General features: G+C 38.5%; 1 protein-coding gene across 1 annotated transcript; it reads left to right on the top strand.

Moving 5' to 3' along the window:
- Window positions 1-400: 400 nt before the first annotated feature.
- ANGPTL5 (angiopoietin like 5) lies at window positions 401-18521 on the top strand. Its single transcript, XM_058289193.2, has 8 exons — window positions 401-572; window positions 2155-2296; window positions 4008-4111; window positions 4964-5057; window positions 8224-8324; window positions 11363-11483; window positions 13522-13707; window positions 17481-18521. Exons 1-8 carry the CDS (start codon window positions 477-479, stop codon window positions 17798-17800), a joined length of 1164 nt encoding a protein of 387 aa, XP_058145176.1. The 5' UTR covers window positions 401-476; the 3' UTR covers window positions 17801-18521.
- Window positions 18522-19140: the final 619 nt, after the last annotated feature.

Genomic DNA, 19140 nt, shown 5'->3' with positions numbered 1-19140 from the left:
CTGGATGCCCACATTGATTAAATTTCCACTTAGCGTTTTGTAGAAATAGCTCCAATGTGATACACTTTCCATTCCACCACCCATTTGTACTTTCTTACAATTTTTGTGCAAACCTCTTCACAATTATTGAGGCATAGCTTATCAAAGGCATTTTTTCCAGGACAAAAAATATGAGTCATAAAAACCGGATGAATTTTTTTGCATTATTTATTTATTGCCCAAATTCTAAAATCAGGGAATTATAATGCAGGCATCTAGTGATTTAAAAAGGATTTATATAACTTCAGATGACAGGATTGTGTTTTTCATATGAAAGGTGTTGTTTTGAATGAGGGCACAGAAACTAGCAAATGTTGGCTTCTGTTTTTTTTGTACGCCTTCCAGAAGTTTTTAGCTGAAGACTCTATGCACTGTAGTTCTTTCCACAGAGAACAGACCGATATTCGAAGAAGAGTTTTCATTTCTCCAAGAAAAATATGATGCATCTTTCCCAAGCCTCTCTCTTCCTCTTAAATATATGTATTTTTATTTGTGGAGAAGCTATACAAAGTAACAGTGTATATCATTCTAAGGTAAGAATTTCAGCAATATTACTTTAGCTAAGAAAGCATGCTTAGATCATTTTCAAAATGTGTGTTAGAATTTTGAAAATATTTATTATGCTACCAAATACAATTTATGAAACAATTAAATTGTATATTTATAAATGCTGAGATTGGCTTAAATATATTATTGTTAACTGAGGGTTGACTCAACACATTACTGTGAAAAAATTTTAAAGAATTTAAAGACCTGGGTTAAAAACTAGCGAGCAAATTTTAATTAACTTTGATAATGAAATATCCGCTAGGTAATAAAAAAACCGCTTTGCTGCTTAAACTCTTCTGTAAACTTTCATACTTCAAACATAGTCCTACCTACAAAATAAACAAAGTTTATTCAAAGCAATGTCAGAATGACCTGAAATATTTTATATGCAATACTAGGAGTAGCTGGGAATATGAATCTCTACATATTTAAATGTTGGTTTATAATTTCTAAATGTTGTGAAATGCACTTATTACTATATCAGAACCACATTTCAAAGTTTTAAGGTTGAAGCAAGAACAAATTCTAGGACAGAGAATTATTAATAGATTAATTCTCTACTAAAATTTTGAGAACTTTATCTCAATCTGAAAAACAGAGCTCTTACCTACTGTTTGAAAACATCTAGTATGTCAATTATTACAGGGGGAGAGGGAAAGAGCAAGAAGTTAAAAATAGATCTAAGGAACAAAGTATAATTATCCTTTTAGGGTGAATATCTTTATAAACTTGATTTGTTTTTTACCTTTTTCTTATTATCCAGGTAAAAGCAGGACAATACTTGTTGTTATTTTCTCTTAAAAACAGTGTTATTAAATCTTTATAACTTCTACCAAAGAATATTTTTATATTGAAGAAACCAGTCATGTACCAACAAATACAGATATTTTAGAATGACAGCTGTAGTTGGCCTTTTAAAATGACATCTGTTGTTGATTTTGCAAAGCAAAATTCCATGGCAAAATTTTGTTTCTCTTTTTACTGATACCTTTCAAATCTACAAATACTTTGCTTTCCACGTGGGAATACTTGAGCTTTGACAAAAGCAACAGGCCTACTCATTCCCCCCAATTACTAATACCTGGTGTCAGAAAGTTCACTTGGCCTAGAAATGCTGTGTGTATCTCAAGGAAACTCTGCAGTGTCTTTTCAAGGAAGTTCAAATGCGAGATTCCTGGAAGAGGGGTGGTTCAGCGCTTAGTGAAGTGAGGGTTAAGGCGGTAAGAAGCTGACTACAGATAGCAAAAAACAAAAAACCAAAAACCAAAAAAACAAAAATCACAGTTTTAGGAAGTAACCCTAAATAAATCCTTTTGGAATTCAGGAATTAAAAAGGGAGAGTGAAAGTGTTGAATTAACTTATGTTTATTATTCATTTCCAAAATTTACCCTTAAGGTTTATTTGTGGCAGTGTGGACAAATCAGTGTGTTACGTTTTTTCCTAAAGATCATTCTTGCGTACGCCCCTAAATCTCACCTTTCCTTCGTAGTCTTCTACTTACCATTTTTAGAGCAGGTAATATTTTCACATGTATTTTCTTATTTCTATTTTTTTTTCATATAAAGGATTCTTCAGCTGTTAACATTGTGGAAGATATACCTAACACAAAAGGTGAAAGAAGAAGTAATGATACTTATAAAGAAAACTGTGAGGAATCATGTGATGTTGGAACTAAAATTACACGAGAGGAGAAACACTTCATGTGTAGTAAGTATTAAAATGAGTCACAAGTGTAGATGAATAAGATCGATTGTTTCTAGGGTAAGCATGGGAACAATTTACTTCAGCTTTTGTCTGGGGCTTTTTTATCTACTTCTGATCATGCCAGGCCAGAGGCATTGTTTGTTCCATGGCAGGTGCTTAATGAATGAATGAAACACTCTCTGTATGTCACGTGGCATCCACCGACCACAGAGGGAAGGATCAAATCAGAGGCCACTGACAGTAGCACAGCACCCTGATAACGGGGGCTATTTTCTTACTCTGATCTGAACCAGTGGGAACTTTCGCCTTGGTTTTAGGGGGGGAATACTGGCAATGAATAAAATATTTTCATATGGGGCCACTGCTCCAGCAGGTTCTATACAAATTCACAATGGACTTACGGTAGCAAACTGTAAAAAATAAACAAATATTTGAAGTCTCAATATTTATTTGACTAGTAACATAGCAGTAAATTTCATGGTCTATTGTATGTGTTGAGGGGGCGGGGATGAGACATAGTATCAGAAAGGAGGAGGTGACGACCCAATCCTATATAACTGCTAGGTCGGAAGCAGGAAAAGCTCACTTCGTTGGCACTAACTGTGTGACACGCGTGTCTCAGGCTTCTCCAACCAGTGAGGGCAGCTTTAGGGCCAATAAGACAGTTATACCTGGGAAGAGGCTAACAGAAAGTGAGACACTGAAAATAAAAAAGAGAGAGGAAGCTGCGTGAGATCAATTTTTTGAAAATCAAGAATTATTAAGGTAATTCTACTACCACGGTGAAAGGAACATAAAAATAAAATATTTTAAAAAATCCTCTATGCAGTAATGCATGTAACAATGATATAGAGGATATCATTGGTATAATTGGTGAAACTTGCATGAAGTCTGAGAAAGAAATAGCAGTCACTGTTTATTTCCCTGATTTTGATGCTTGTATAGAATGTGCTTGGTGTAGGAAAGACACACAGAGATATTCAGGACATCATGGCAACCCCCTCTCAAATGATTTAGGGAAAAAAAGTTCTTTGTGTTATTCTTATGCCTTTTATATAAGTAACATTGTTTCAAAATAGAAGCCATTTTTAAAAAAGGAAAATGTACAGTAAAGGTTGTCAGAAACAAATTAACTGAAACCTTAATCAATTAAGGTTTATTTTGTGTGTGTATGTTATTTTAAAAAATATATAGACTTAACAGAGGAAAAAAATAAAAAAAGATTTATTTTTAAAAGTATCTTGCATGGTATGGAATCATTGCCTTTTACCATCTTCTATAGTAAGAATCAATGAATCTTAGACCTTCTACCTCTGTACCTCTCATCTTATAAAGTGAGAATTGATATTCAGAATGTTGTCTCTCAGTTATAACAGGTTAAATGATTTTGAGTATTCTGGGTTTCTAGGAAGCAAACTTTCATTAAGAAGAGTTGAAAAAATTGTTTTCTTAGTTAATCCTGAGTTAACAAACAAATACTAACCTGAATATATAATTCTAGAGTATTTAAATTGAGATTTTACTGTGCTTATATATTTATCCTAAACCATGTGAAATTCAGTATTTTAATGTAATTTTTAAATTTTAATGTAATTATTTTATATATTATATAAGTATTTTATACTATTATACTATATATATTATACTGTACAATATATAGTATATATGTTATACTATTTACTATTATATTTAGCAGCTATTTTTATTGTTTAAGGAAATTTGCAAAATTCCATTGTTTCCTACACACAAAGTACCAAAAAACTACTAAGAAATATGATGGATGAGCAACAAGCTTCCTTGGATTATTTGTCTAACCAGGTATTTTCATATCATGCTGTTACTGTATGTGTGTATGGGCGTATAGTTAGCCGAAGGAACAAGCATTCTCATTCTTTCATGTGTTCATGTTACAAACATCTGGTTTGTGGCTACTGTGTTAGAGGCACCAGAACAAGCCTCGGGCAAACAGAAAGGAATAAAAATACGGACCTGTCCCTAAGGGGTGGACTGTCTATGTGAGCAGAAAAACAAAACAAAACAAACAAACAAACTGTATTTCTAAAATGTGAATACGGTTAGAATGATGACACCAAGCGGGAGAGAGATCCAAGGAAGCCTCCCGAGCCTGTGAGCTGGGTCATGCGGGAGCCAGAGTCTCGTCGGGTAAGGAGAGGAGGGCCATGCACGGTGGGAACTGCTTGGAGTTGGTGCCGGGCAGGGTGGCTGGTGAGGTTGAGAGCGTGTAAGGAAAACTGACTGAAGAGGTGGGCAGGAACTAAGCATGCCATACCAAGGAGTCACCAGATGTTTGGGCAGGGAAGTGACTTAATCAGATTGGTAGCTGGTGAGGAGGAGGATTCGGAAGAGCAGAGCGGGGAGGACGAGACCAGGATAAGAAACTGCAGCGAGGGTTCAGCCAAGGTAGGAGCAGAGCTTCAAGAGCCGGCAGATGCAGGAACAGCAGCTCTAGGCAATGCTGGGGAGAGAGATTCTACTCTTCTCAAAGACTGATATTTAGCCATGCTGTTACTGCTTTGTCTAGAAAAATGGGCATCATTATGAATTTCAGAGCTGGGTTGATAAGAGGCTTAGAGATAGCAGTCATAGAATTCAGCCAAAAGCAAGTTTGTTGGAATATAAATTTACCGAAGTGTACGTTTGTGTGTTTAGGTCAATGAGCTCATGAATCGAGTTCTCCTTCTGACCACAGAAGTTTTTAGAAAACAGCTGGATCCTTCTCCTCATAGACCGGTTCAGTCACATGGTGAGAACTCTGGTATTTCAGCCTCTTCACAGATGTCTTTCATTGCTCACAATTTTCCAGAACAGGCTGGTGCATTTAAACGTTTTCTTTAAAAAGTACAGCACACTCTTACCTAGCAAACTGGAGGAGTAACACCTGCCATTGAGCAGATTACTCGTCAGACAATGTGACCTTTCCTAAACTGGGCAACTTTTCTGGCTGTTTGAAAGCCATGGCTACTTAAAGATACAATGAACCATGGGAGTGGGTCGAGCTCCGTGTGGTTGAGCGCTTGCTTCCCATGTATGAAGTCCTGGGTTCAATCCCAGTGCCTCCTAAAAAAAAAGATATAATGAATCAGAGCTCCTCCCATCCATAAAACATATTTTTGACATGCTTAAAATGTTGCAAATTGGGGCATAACCTTTGAAGACCAAAAAAAAAAAAAAGAAACAAGACTGAAGTGAACTTGAAATTTAGCACTTTTTGTAATAAAAATACAGTAGTAATTCATAGATTCTTGGACTTCTAAGAAAAATGATCCATAAACCTTATAAATATGAATTAATGCAAAAAGGTCCAAGCGCATAAACTTTATTCAGGGCCTAGTATATGACCTTTTTCCTTATAGAGTTAAGGGAATGAACAGTTACCGACCATCTCCTGTGTGTCAAGTACTGACACAGGCACGTTCACGTGTGTTTTCATTTCCTTGGTTGCTCGAGCACATACCATGCCATGGGTTCGCTTCAGCAGTGGGAATTTAATGACTCATAGCTTTGAGGCCAGGAGAAGTCCAAACCAAGGCCCATCCAGGCGGCGCTTCCTTCCCAGATCCTGGCTTCCTGGGGCTGGCTGCCAGGGCCCTTCGTAGCTTTCTCTCATGCGGCAATGCATATGGCGGCCTCTCCCAACCTCGCCTTCCCTTCCCAGTACTGTTGACCTGCACTTCCTGCTTCTCATGACTTTTCTCGCTCTGACTGAATTTCATTCCACTTCTAAAGAACTCAAGCACTAGAGTAAGACCCACCTGATTGAGTTGGGCTGCACTTTGACTGAAGTAAACTTATCAAAAGTCACTACAATGGGTTCACACCCATAGGAATGGATTACGTTTAAGAACATGTTTTTCTGGGGGTACGGAGCTCCAAACCACCATAACATGTTATTTTATTTTTAAATTATTTTATGGTGTCTCATCTATTTCTCATACCTGCCCTGTGTCAGAAGTGTGACATGGGAGATAAGAACTTCGGCTCGGATGTCGGACTGCTTGGCTGCAAATTTCCAGACCTCCACTTCTTAACCTGTTTCCTCATTAGTTCACTGACAGTACCTATCTCACAGGGCTAGTGTGAGGACTCAACGAGTGAACACATGAGAAGCTCTTAAATCAGTGCCTGGTGTATAGTGAGCGCAATATAAAGGCTTGCTGTGACCACCGCCATCATCAGATAAGGACGTTAAGCCCAGGAAATCTAAATCATGGGTTCACATTTATTTGGCTGGGAAAGGCAAAGCAGATACTTCAAATTAGATCTTGTATCACATCTCTTGCATAAAGTTATAATAAGACTGTCCCTGAAAAATTCAGAAGAAATGCAACAAATCTTTTGTGCCTCTGGAAATGAAGGGGAAGCAAACACTTTTTGTAGATACCATTTTCTGGGTATCTACTGTGAACTGGGCACTCTTAGAAATGTTTTACATAATGCTGGGCTATTTGAATGGCCTGACAAATACGAGGAAGTAGATATTATTGCTATTATTATTATTCCAATATTACACAGGAAGGAAAGAAGACTTCAGGTGATTAGATAAGTCAGGTAATGGTTCTTTGCTGGCTGGGAGTCGAATGAGAGCTCTAACCTGGGGTCCGCCTCCTGAAGCCAGGCTCTCCCGTGTTTGTTGACTTGGGTAATTGAGGTTGTAAGAGTTGAATTTATTTTATTACACTTATAAAAGCTACAACAGAGTAGACTATCTTGTAGTAAAAAGTATAATAACATCTATATCCATTATTCCTGTTTTCAGTCCCCTGGGGAGTGGGATGCTTGGGAGGGTGATTATTGGGTACTATCATTCTGTTACAAGCAGAGCAGACTGTACATCAAGCATAGTTTCTCCTTGGTGAAAAAGCTATTTCCCACCTTCAGCTACTGGTAATAGTAGTCTCCAACACTCAGAGTCTCTGAATTTGGGAATAGAGAACTTAAGGGTGTGCCAATAGTAGTTAATCAATTTATTGCTTTGGGTTTTCTCCTCCTCATTTATATAGATTTCCCTTACATACTACACATTTGTGCTCACTAAGATAAACCTAAATTCCTGAAAGCTTATTATTTATTGGTAAAGAGAATACATAATTTAAAAATGTATCAAGCAAGTGTTGATCACAAATGAAAATTTTAAACAGTATAGAATAATAGTCACTAAGAGTGATGTAGATCTATTGCAGCATGTATTAGTCACCCAAAGGGGTGCTGATGCAAAATACCAGAAATTGGTTGGTTTTTATAAAGGGCATTTATTTGGGGTAGGAGCTTACAGATACCAGGCCACAAAGCATAAGCTACTTCCCTCACCAAAGTCTATTTTCATGTGTTGGAGCAAGATGGCTGCCGACATCTGCCAGGGTTCAGGCTTCCTGGGTTCCTCCCTTCCAGGGTCTTCCTTCTCTCTGGGTTCAGGGTTCCTCTCTTCCCAGGGCTTGCTTCTTCCTGGGCTCAGGTTTCCTCTCTTCCTGGGGCTTGCTTCTCTTTCCTCTGTGTGCTTACTTCCCGGGGCTCCAGCTTAAGGCTTCAGCATCAAGCTCCAACATCAAAAACCCCCAACTCTGTCCTTTGCCATGTCTTTTATTGATGAGTCCCCACCCCTTGGTGCCCAAATGACATGGCCCAGTCAAAGCCCTAATCATAACTTATGCCCAGGTACAGACCAGATTACAAACATAATCCGATATCTATTTTTGGAATTCATAACCATATCAAACTGCCATATAGCATAAATTCTTTAATTCCTGTTTTTCTTCCTATTTGTAAAATTGAGATCATTTTTCGTTTGCATAAAGTTAAACTCATCTTATCATTAATGGGAAATATAATAATTTTAGATAGCACCCATAATAAAAAGTTAGGTCTTAAATGTACACTTGAACATATCCTAAATAGTTAATTTTACTTTTTAGGTTTAGATTGCACTGATATTAAAGATACTATTGGCTCTGTGACCAAAACACCAAGTGGTTTATATATAATCTACCCAGAGGGATCTAGTTATCCATTTGAGGTAAGTTTCTCCACTATTATGGGGAATAAAATAGATTTTAATTTTTTTAATTTTTAATTTTTTCTTAAACTTTTAAAATATAAATTAAAGAACATTCCACTTTCAAAATTTTCATTTTCTGATGTACTAATATCCAAATCACCAACAAGTAAAAGAGGTAGTGAGTCTTTCACTTTTATATTTGAGCTGTCATAGTTACATTCTTTAAAGTAAATCTATTTGATGAAGGATATTATGTAATCATTACAGTAAACAGATTCATGCAATATAAATATTTACTTGCTTTAATTAGCCTATGGCTTTAGAAAATCATGACTGAAGATGTGCTTTGGCTTAGGGCTTATTAAAATTACTTTTGATTTCTCTTTCTGTATATGGTTACAATTTCTTTGGAAGATTCTTTTATGTACTTACGTAAGAAAGTAATAGCAAAAATAAATCTTTCGACTAAGTATAGAACTACCATATGACCCACTTGTAGGTATATCGCCCCAACAATTGAAAGGAGGAACTCAGACAGGTATTTGCACACTGAGGCTCATAGTGGGATTATTCACAATTGCCAAAAGACAGAAGCAACCCAAGTGTCCATCAACTGATGAATGGATGAATAACATGTGGCATATGCACACAATGGAATATCATTCAGCTTTAGAAAGGAATGAAGTTCTGATACATGCGACAACATGGATGAACACTGAAGACATCGTGTTGGGTGAAAGAAGCCAGACACAAAAGGACGATATTGCATGATCTCAGTGATTTGAAATAATGAGAATAAGCAAACCCTTAGAGTCAGAATCTAGAATACAGGTTACCAGGGGATGGATTGGGGATAGGATATGGGAAGTTAAGGCTTAAAATGTAGAGGGTTCCTTTTTTATATATAATTAATTTTTTTTTATTTTTAAAGAAGCTTTAGATTACATAAATATTACATAAAAAATATAAGGGATTCCCATATGCCTCACTCTCTCTCCCACACTTTCCCACATTAACAACATCCTTCATTAGTGTGGTACATTTGTTGCAATTGATGAACACATATTGAAGCATTGCTCCTAACCATGGACTACAGTTTACGTTATAGTTTACACTTGTCCTGCACAATTTTGTAGGTTATGAGAAAATATACAATGGCCTGCATCTGCCACTGAATGATGGAAATGTTTTGGTAATGGATGGTGATGATGGTAGCACAACATTGTGAATACAATTAACAGCACTGAAGTATATATCTGAATATGATTAAAGGGGACATGTTAGATTGTATAAATGGTAACAGAATAAAATATTTAAAATAATCCCTGGAACGACACTACATAAACAGTGAACGCTAAAGTAAACCATGAACTTTAACCTTAAAATTATAAAAAATGTGCTGTCATCAGTCGTAACAAATATTCCACACTATGCAAATTGTTGGGGTGGTATATGGGAATCCTGTACATTATGCATGATTATTCTGTAAACCCACAACTTCTCTAATACAAAAAAACTGTCATGAAAAAAATAAACCTTTCACTGGGGTGAGGCAGATTAGAAACTGATCCATATTATTCGTTATGTCTAGCAGTTAAATGCTAGCATTTCCAGCAGAAATTTCTAGTAGAAATTATGTATTATTGACGGGTGATACATTTACATACAGCTTTAATTTTTCTGGGCACTTTTTCTTTGTGTTGAAGGAAGTTCGTGGTACTGCTCTCATACCTTGTTGATAGTCTCTATTACACAATAATTTTTTTTTTGTTTCTGAGCAGATACTACAAGTTAATCTTCTTAGACTAATATTATTTTTTGAATTCCTACTGACAAGAGGTCAAAAATTTAGAAATTCAGTGGGAAAGAAAAAAATTTAGCTAGATTACTTTGCCTACAACTATGTAGGCAGAAATCTTTAACGGGCTGGAGAGGGAAGGCTTTTAATTTTGTGCGGAGGGGGATGAATGATGGACCTCTCGTGGGAGAGCACTGGTACCCTAATCTCCTCATCCTGCTTTTCTCTCTCCACGTGGAGAAGGATTATCGTAACCTCCTTCCCCCGGCACTGTGGGGTGCTCCTAGGGGCATTTTATGCCGCGCCCCCCGGGGCCTGCTGAGACGGGCCTGGTTTTTGCGTTTCTGACTGAAGAAGCCAGTCTGCCAGGCCTGGTGGGGAAGAGGGCAGCCAGCGCCAGGCCCGGGGCATGTGTGACACTGGAAAGAAAAACCAATGTTTTAATGCAAAAGAACATTTAATTCGTAAAGAAATACATACTTCACTGTCTCCTCAGACTGGTACAGTTATTACTAAACTGAAAAAAATGTATAACTAGATGAGGAATAAGAGGCTAGTCTTTTTTTTTTAATTGTTAATTATAGATTTTTAAAAAAGATTTATTTACTTATTTCTCTCCCCTCCCCCGTCCCAGTTGTCTGTTCTCTGTGTCTATTTGCTGTGTCTTCTTTGTCTACTCCTGTTGTTGTCAGTGGCACGAGAATCTGTGTTTCTTTTTGTTGCGTCATCTTGTTGTGTCAGCTCCCCGTGTGGGCGGCACCATTCCTGGGCAGGCTGTTCTTTCTTTCGCGCTGGGTGGCTCTCCTTATGGGGCGCACTCCTTGCGTGTGGGGCTCCCCTATGCGGAGGACACCCTGCGTGGCAGGGCTCTCCTTGCGCGCATCAGCACTGCGCATGGCCAGCTCCACACGGGTCAAGGAGGCCCGGGGTTTGAACCGCGGACCTCCATGTGGTAGGCGGACGCCCTAACCACTGCACCAAATCTGCATCCCAAGAGGATGACAAACATGCAATTTTTAGAAATGACTGATACAGGGACTGTAATTAGATTAATGGCAAGTCTGTACTGTAATAAGCAGCATTATCTCTAGAGGCTTTTAAAAATCCAGTTATGTTAATGGCATACAATTCATTGAAAACTTTCAGTGGAAATGACTTCTCTTTCTCTAGGGTTAAGGATGAAGCTATGAGTTCTATAAGAGAGAAGAAAGAAAATAATAGTATGCTATTATTTTTGACTTTGCTGTGTTTGTTCTAGGTAATGTGTGACATGGACTACAGAGGAGGGGGATGGACTGTGATACAAAAAAGGATTGATGGAATAATTGACTTCCAAAGGTTGTGGTGTGACTATCTGGATGGATTTGGAGACCTTTTAGGTAAGTTTTAAGTATTTCTCCTCTACTTTCTTCCATTTGGGGGGATTATGTCACTGACTAAGGCTCTATGGTCAAATCTGTAGTGAAACAGGACAAGTTCTCATGAATATCAAAAATTAGTTAAATCACTCTTGTCATATGTCAAATTATTTAACTTAAATAGATTTTTGGTTGAGCTCTGGAAATCTTTATTTGTAGATAGTTGTTGAAATGTGATTTGAATGAAAACTCTAAATTGAATATTTATTAGGTGTATACTATGCACCCAGCCAAGTTCTGGTACACGTAGGCACTCACCAACTATTTGTAGAATAAAAATCTGAATGGGCGAGAGTGTCATGGACCTTAAAATTCTCGAGGTGTATGCTGAGTTTTCTTTCACAAGCAAATGAAATGGAAAATGAGGTACGTTGCTGAGAAAATTAAAATCATGTGAACTGAGCACATATTTTTATAATGATGTTTTATAAAAACATCAATAAAATCTCAGTATGCTCAAAATTTAAAAAAATAGAAACCGCAGATGAATTGTAAAATCTGCCTATGTTTTTCCCACCTGGCAGCACCACTTTTCCTGAAGAGAAATACTGTAATTTCTGATTCCTGCAGAATTTTACACTTGCTGGGACTTCTGCAGGTGATTTTGGTAATTTTTGTTCTGTTATTGTAACAGGTATTGTGATGTTTTCAAACCTTTGATATCCTATGGATTCATAAGAGATGGTGTTAGTCCTGGTGCCAAAAACCTGGATGCCAATAATTTTAGAAGGGACATTAATTGTAATTAAATACTATGCACAAGACCCAATAACTGCCATGCTATGGAGTGCAATTAATCTCCTTGGACTTCCTCAGCATTACCTCTGGTTTCCATTGAATACTTCTTCTTGATGAGAAGTCAAAACTCTACAGACTGAATTGTCATATTCCTAACTCTGTGCTTATTTCTAGGAGAAATTATGTGAAGTCTAAACAGCAAGTCTTCAGCAAATTTCCTTTGTGTAACCTGATTGCTTTATATTTGGTGTATTTTTAAAAAATAAACTTGGGATTAAGAAAATATATTGTCTTAAACTTGAGGTTGGGGTAGAGGAGAAAGATGGCAGGGACCCCTAAATTGGAAAATGATAGGCTGTGTGTAAAAGACTAAACGGATCCTTTGGGGACCCCCCTATTTTGCTCTGCCCTCTTTCTTCCTGTGCCCTTTCAGGATACTTTGCAATAATCAGTGAATGTGAAGTAAAATTCCCCTGTAAGCCCTGCAGAATTACAGTTTTAAGTTTGGATGCAGTCACACCATCTCCTGACTCCTCGCCTCGATCTGGACCTCTTTCAGGCAGTTCAGAATGCAGGAAGAGGGATATCTCAGTGTAGGATGTGACATTTAGGGAATGACCTGGTAGGCAGGGGAGATAGAAGGCTGTTGGTTAAACATGCATGCAGTAAGTATGAAGCCAGAACTAGGGAGTTTAATAATTAACCCTAGAACTAGAATGGCCCTGGAAACACTGATCTCTAATCTGGGGATACTTCAGTGTTGCTACGTGATGTTTCCAGTCGAGGTGATTGACAAGCTCCATAGAACCAAAAAATATTGTCCAGAAAGTATTCTCCAAGACAGAAAAAAATAATTTCCACCCAGGATTTTCAGGAAATGGTTATTTAGGATTTGCTGATTTGGAGGTTTAACCTGCCACATTTACTGGTATACACCAATTTATTACCTGCCATATTATTTCAACTGGCTTTTTATTGTTGTGCCTTAAGGTAAAATGACTTTTTACCATATTAATCTTTAAACAAACATTTGAATTTCACAGAGTCTGGTTATCCCCAGCCTCGTGTAGAATAGACTGGATTTCCTTTTGGTAAATTAGGTAAAAATTGATCATTTCTGCTAGGGCCATCCAATCCCCTCAAATTATTTGTAGACTCCATCTCAGATTTATTGAAACACTAAGTAACATCAAACATGCAATAATAAAGGGCTATTCTAATTTTTAAAATATACTAAAACAAAACATCTTTTTTTTAATAGGAGAATTTTGGCTAGGACTGAAAAAGATTTTTTATATTGTAAACCAGAAAAATACAAGTTTTATGCTCTACGTGGCTTTGGAATCTGAAGATGACACATTCGCTTACGCATCATATGATAATTTTTGGCTAGAGGATGAAACAAGATTTTTTAAAATGCATTTGGGACGATATTCAGGAAATGCTGGTAAGTTTTTTATCCATAAAATAATCCAGAAGATTCAAATAAATTGACTCAGTATTAGGTGAAGATAAAAATAATACATTTCCTTTGGTATATGCCCCACAACTGATAACACAGTACATAAGGAATGAGATAAGTGCCTGAGTCTTGAGGTTTGAAACTCTACTGTGAATATTGTATCATCTCATCATTACAAGGTGCTTTGTTATTCTTAAAAATTGCCATATTAACCTCAATTGAGTTTTTGGATAGAGAGGCTGTGAGGTAGGCTGGGAAGGTATTATTTATATTTTCAGGGTCAGTGAGGAAGACATTTAGGATTTAGGAATGTTAGAGCTGATCTTCACACTTTGCAGGTTAAGAACTAGCTTAGTGCTCTGCTCACTATACCTTGGTGCACGTACTTGTTAAAATTTCAAACTACTTGATGTTAAGTATATGTAGTGATGCTGAAATGTTAAAGGCACTCAAGTTAAGAAATACTACATTAGACTCTTACATTGTTATTGATCGCAGTGCTTGTTCTTTATGTAAATTCAATATTAGAAATACAAAAATGAATGAGACATGTTCCCAGCTCCCGAACTGATGGAGGAGTACAGGGGGAGACAGACAAAACTGAAGACATAGAATTCTGTTTGAGCTTCGGGGGTTAGGAAGAAGGATAGAATGATTCCAACTGGCTGCTTACAGAAAATCTTCATGGAAGGAGAGTTTCCAACAAGGGGTTAACGTTAGGTACAACCTGGGAAGCTTTTGGAAAGTAGTCCTGGGGAATCTGAGTCAGTCAGTTTGGGCTCAGGTGTCCCTTGTTCTCCAGATGGATCTGTTGGCTCCGTTTCCGTGGAGAACCATTGAGCCTTAGCTGGAGGGGTGGATTGGCTTTTGGCAGTGAAGGTTGGCACAGGTTGTGGACTGAGTCAAAGTGGAAGGGGAGGAAAATTACAGGGCATGGAGCGCTGCCTGGTATGTTGGAATCTCTGACATCTGTGGGGGTTTAGGATGGGGATATTAGGTGAAAGTTTGAAATTCAAATCTTTTTTTTTTTTTTTTTTAAAGATTTATTTATTTATTTAAATCCCCCCCCTCCCCTGGTTGTCTGTTCTCTGTGTCTCTTTGCTGCGTCTTGTTTCTTTGTCTGCTTCTGTTGTCGTCAGCGGCACGGGAAGTGTGGGCGGCGCCATTCCTGGGCAGGCTGCTCTTTCTTTTCACGCTGGGCGGCTCTCCTCACGGGCGCACTCCTTGCGCGTGGGGCTCCCCCACGCGGGGGACACCCTTGCGTGGCACAGCACTCCTTGCGCGCATCAGCACTGCGCATGGCCAGCTCCACACGGGTCAAGGAGGCCCGGGGTTTGAACCGCGGACCTCCCATGTGGTAGACGGACGCCCTAACCACTGGGCCAAAGTCCGTTTCCCGAAATTCAAATCTTATACACAGGGAAAATTTCAGAGAGTTACAATATACAATTTGCATAGATTCATCTCTAAGTCTGAAGAGCTATCTAAATATAGAGCGTACTATGTTAGGAAAAGTTCAAGTGGGAGTTCTCTAAAACACAATTAGGATCTAATTAGGGGATACAATTTAAGACGGCAAAAGATTTTATTACAGCAGTCTCCAGTTTTGCTAGGCCCTATTCTGCATTTTCCCTACAATGTTAAGTAACTTTCAACTGTTGATCACATAATATGATTAAAATACCTAAAGAAAAAGGAGTCAGTGGGATGTAAAGAAGGAAACATAGATAAAACCAGAATCACGTGTGTGGTAGTGGAGGGCCACAAATTTGCCTTTGAGCTCAGAGCAAAACCAGAAATATGAAATGGAATATTTGAGTAATACAGTTGCTCTGTGAGAAGCACAAATATTTCCAATTCTAAAATGAGAGAAATTCCTCTGAGTTCTCAGAGGAAACAAAGTACCATGTTCTCCACCCACATTGTCACAGAAAACACCATGGTGTGGTTCAAGGGGCTGTTTCCTAAGAAAAAGCCGTATGCATTATGCTTTTAAAATAAATTACTCAGTCCAGTCCGGCGAGGTGCCCGTATGATGCATGATCCTTCTGATGACTGGATTTTATTCAGGGAAGGAGTGTCCGTGGGATGGTCACATGATTTAGGTAATGCCACACAAAGGTGTCTCTTGGAGTGAACTTTTTTCCCCCTACCTTTATTTTTTTTAAAATGCTACATTAAAAATATAAGAGGTCCCACATGCCCCCACGCCCTCACCCTACTCTTCCCACATCAGCTGTGGGGTGTTCAAGAGGACCTTCTCCCTGATGAAATCGGCAGTCCAGCTCTTTTGTTTCCCGTGAAGCACAGAGGCAGAGCTAGGTGCAGGACAGGCGACCACCTTTCCTGGAGCTCTCCAGGCTGCTCCAGGACATGGCGCAAGAGATGCCGAACACTCCTGCAGCGTAATGAAACAAACACGGGCTGGGGTTTCTCCACAAGTGTTCACACAGCTTCTCTTTCAGGTAGTGATTCAAACAGAGCAGCCACACTTAACTGTAAGTATACCATTAGCTATAGGTGCTAGGGTTTAATTAGAATCTTCCAGCTTTGTAGACTTCTGTAAAACAAAACACGACTCCTGCCTTTGCCTCTTGGTTAACTGGCTGCCGTGGCCAAGATGCTTTGAGGCTTATTGTGAGGATCAGGGACGCCGGCCACACGATGTCCCGTGCAAGCCCTTTAAAGCTGACATTGTTTTAACCACTGTCCAGTTAGTAGTTGTGGAGAGCCAGGAAGGACAGGCACACTTCAGTGGTGTGTCTGAATTTTTCTTAAGGGCATTAGATAGTTTATATAAATTTGGTGGCCCCTAAATAAAATTTTTGCAATTATAAATCTAAATTTCTTAATGATAGAAGTTCCCTCTCTTTCATAACACTTTATCTGAAGTGATATAAGATATGCTAGTGGGGGTGAAACCCCTCCCCAGGGCCACCATCTGTCTGCTCGTCTTCCTCAGGAGGCACCAGGACCTGAACCGGGACCTGCTGTGTGGGAGGCAGGCACCCAATTGCTTGAGCCACATCCGCTCCCCTACACCATCATTTTAAAAAAATGTATTGAAGTCTATCACTCATACATAAACAGTAAGTGTACAGTAATAGTTGTGAGCATACAAAACAAACATACATGACATCATACAGGACTCTCGTACCTCACCCCACCACCAACACCTTGCAATGTTGTTAAACATCTTTAATGATTAAAGAGCATTGTCAAAATATTTTACTACTAACCAAAGTATTTTTCCCCCAACCCACCCCATTATTATTATCTTTATATCATCTATATATGAACACACGTAAAGATTAAGTGTATAGTAAAAGTTGTGAACTTACAAAGCAAACATGCATAACATCATACAGGGGTCCCATACATCCACCCCCCACCAACACCTTGCATTGTCATGAGATATTTGTTACAAATAATGAAAGAATATTGTCAAAACCTTACTATGAATTACACCATCATTTTTGGCTTAAATGAACTGATTATGTCTACACAGCCAAAACTTCCACTTTGGATTGTGATTTTATATCAAACTATCCACTTAAAGATACTTATCACATTGCGGAATTCATCACCAGATTTTGGCATGTTGCAATCTGGAAGGAATATTTTAACCTGATAAATATTTTAAGTCTTATTTCTAGAGGCAACGCTTTTGCAGAGTAGGCTGGTAAGTTAATGAGCATAATGAAAAAGGCCTCTACATTCAGTCATTTAAAATATTTAAAATAAAATATCGTACCTAGGTGACGCCTTCCGGGGCCTGAGGAAGGAGGATAATCAGAACGCCATGCCCTTCAGCACGGCGGACGTGGATAACGACGGCTGCCGCCCGGCGTGCCTGGCCCGTGGCCGGTCTGTGAAGAGCTGCAGTCACTTTAGTAACAACACCGGCTGGTGGTTCAGCCAGTGTGGCTTGGCAAACCTGAATGGCATCCATCACTTCCCTGGAAAATTGATCACAACTGGAATTCAGTGGGGTACATGGACCAAAAACAATGTACCTGTCAGGATTAAATCTGTTTCCATGAAAATTAGAAGAACTTACAATCCTTATTTCAAGTAATCCCATTTTAAATTGTCATGCAATTTGCACAGTTATTGTTGATAACTATAAAAGATTTTACATGGCTTCTCTTTTTACTTAGTGTTTCAAACATAGTCGCCAAAATTTCATTACAGATGGCAACTAGGTGTCAAGGGTTTATTTAGGATCCTTTAATTTTGTAGAATTTTGTAAAACAAACATGACTCATGACTCAACAGATGTTTTTACTACTAACCATATTAGCACTATATAATTAAATTTGTTTTGAGTGAATTACACCTTGTTCTACTGGAGTCTACAGTGCTTTCAAGGAATTCCCCTTGCTCTGAAGCACATAAAGCAATGCAGATTTTGGAAAATGGAAGAGAGGCTTATACTTATTTCTACATGCATTCTAAGTGGCTAACCGTACAATCTGAAGATAATTTCTGTGAAGATAAGTATAAGGAATAATTTTGGGGCACATTCATGTATCGACTCCACATGGTTTGAAAATCAAGGTGTCACCCAGGCTGAATTCTCCTTTGTACTCAGGATCCTCAGCCAAGGTCACTGTTGTTGGTGGGACTCGTTTCCTTGGGACGTGGCCTTGAGCTCCAGCGTCCACCTAGCTGTGGCCCCAGACTGCGGTCAGCTCCCCGTGCCTGCCACGTAGCCCCCATCTGATGGATGTTCCACAAGACGGATGGACGCTGTCTTCCAGCCAGCCGGAAGAGACCTCCTGCCTTCCTCTTCCACAGTCAGTGAAAGGAATTTCGCTGCGCTTAGGGGACTCACATGATTAGGCCAGGGCCACTTGAGTAATGTCCCTTTTTAAAGATGAACTGGTTTGGTACCTTAATTACATCTGCAAAATCCCATTCACAGCAGTACCTAGAGTAGTGTTTGATTAGATAACTGGGAGAATGTGTGTGCTCACCAGGGACCAGGAATCTTGCAGACTATCTTAGAATTCTGCCTACTTTGATAAAGCTACAAAATTAAAACAGCTATGATATAGGAAAATAGATCAATAGAATAGCAATGCCAGAACCTGATAAAAATATATGTCGTGTATTATATTAGAAAAGTAGAGTTTTGTATCAGTGGGGGAAGAGACAAATTGATAAACAGCAATTAAAAAAAATGGCTAATAATTTGAAAAAAATAGCAACACCTTATTGTACAAAATTTATTTCAGACTGGATAAATACATGAAAAAAGCAAAATAACTTAGCATTAGGCAAACATAAGCAGTTCTTTTTTTAAAAAAGATTTATTTTATTTATTTCTCTCCCTTTCCCCCCAGTTGTCTGCTCTCTGTGTCCATTTGCTGTGTGTTCTTCTGCATCCGCTTGCATTGTCAGGCGGCACTGGGA

This window comes from Dasypus novemcinctus, chromosome 27 (assembly GCF_030445035.2).
Source record: "Dasypus novemcinctus isolate mDasNov1 chromosome 27, mDasNov1.1.hap2, whole genome shotgun sequence".
Classification (NCBI taxonomy): domain Eukaryota; kingdom Metazoa; phylum Chordata; class Mammalia; order Cingulata; family Dasypodidae; genus Dasypus; species Dasypus novemcinctus.
Note: the sequence above shows the minus strand (reverse complement) of the source record. Positions and strands in the feature narration are given on the sequence as shown.

Bases quoted from the DNA above. Each gene is read 5' to 3' on its own strand.
- ANGPTL5 (XM_058289193.2), top strand. From the start codon at position 477: ATGATGCATCTTTCCCAAGCCTCTCTCTTCCTCTTAAATATATGTATT. The intron at 4,112-4,963 runs GTATTTTCATAT...TTGTGTGTTTAG, and splicing joins TGGATTATTTGTCTAACCAG to GTCAATGAGCTCATGAATCG. The intron at 8,325-11,362 runs GTAAGTTTCTCC...TGTTTGTTCTAG, and splicing joins GATCTAGTTATCCATTTGAG to GTAATGTGTGACATGGACTA.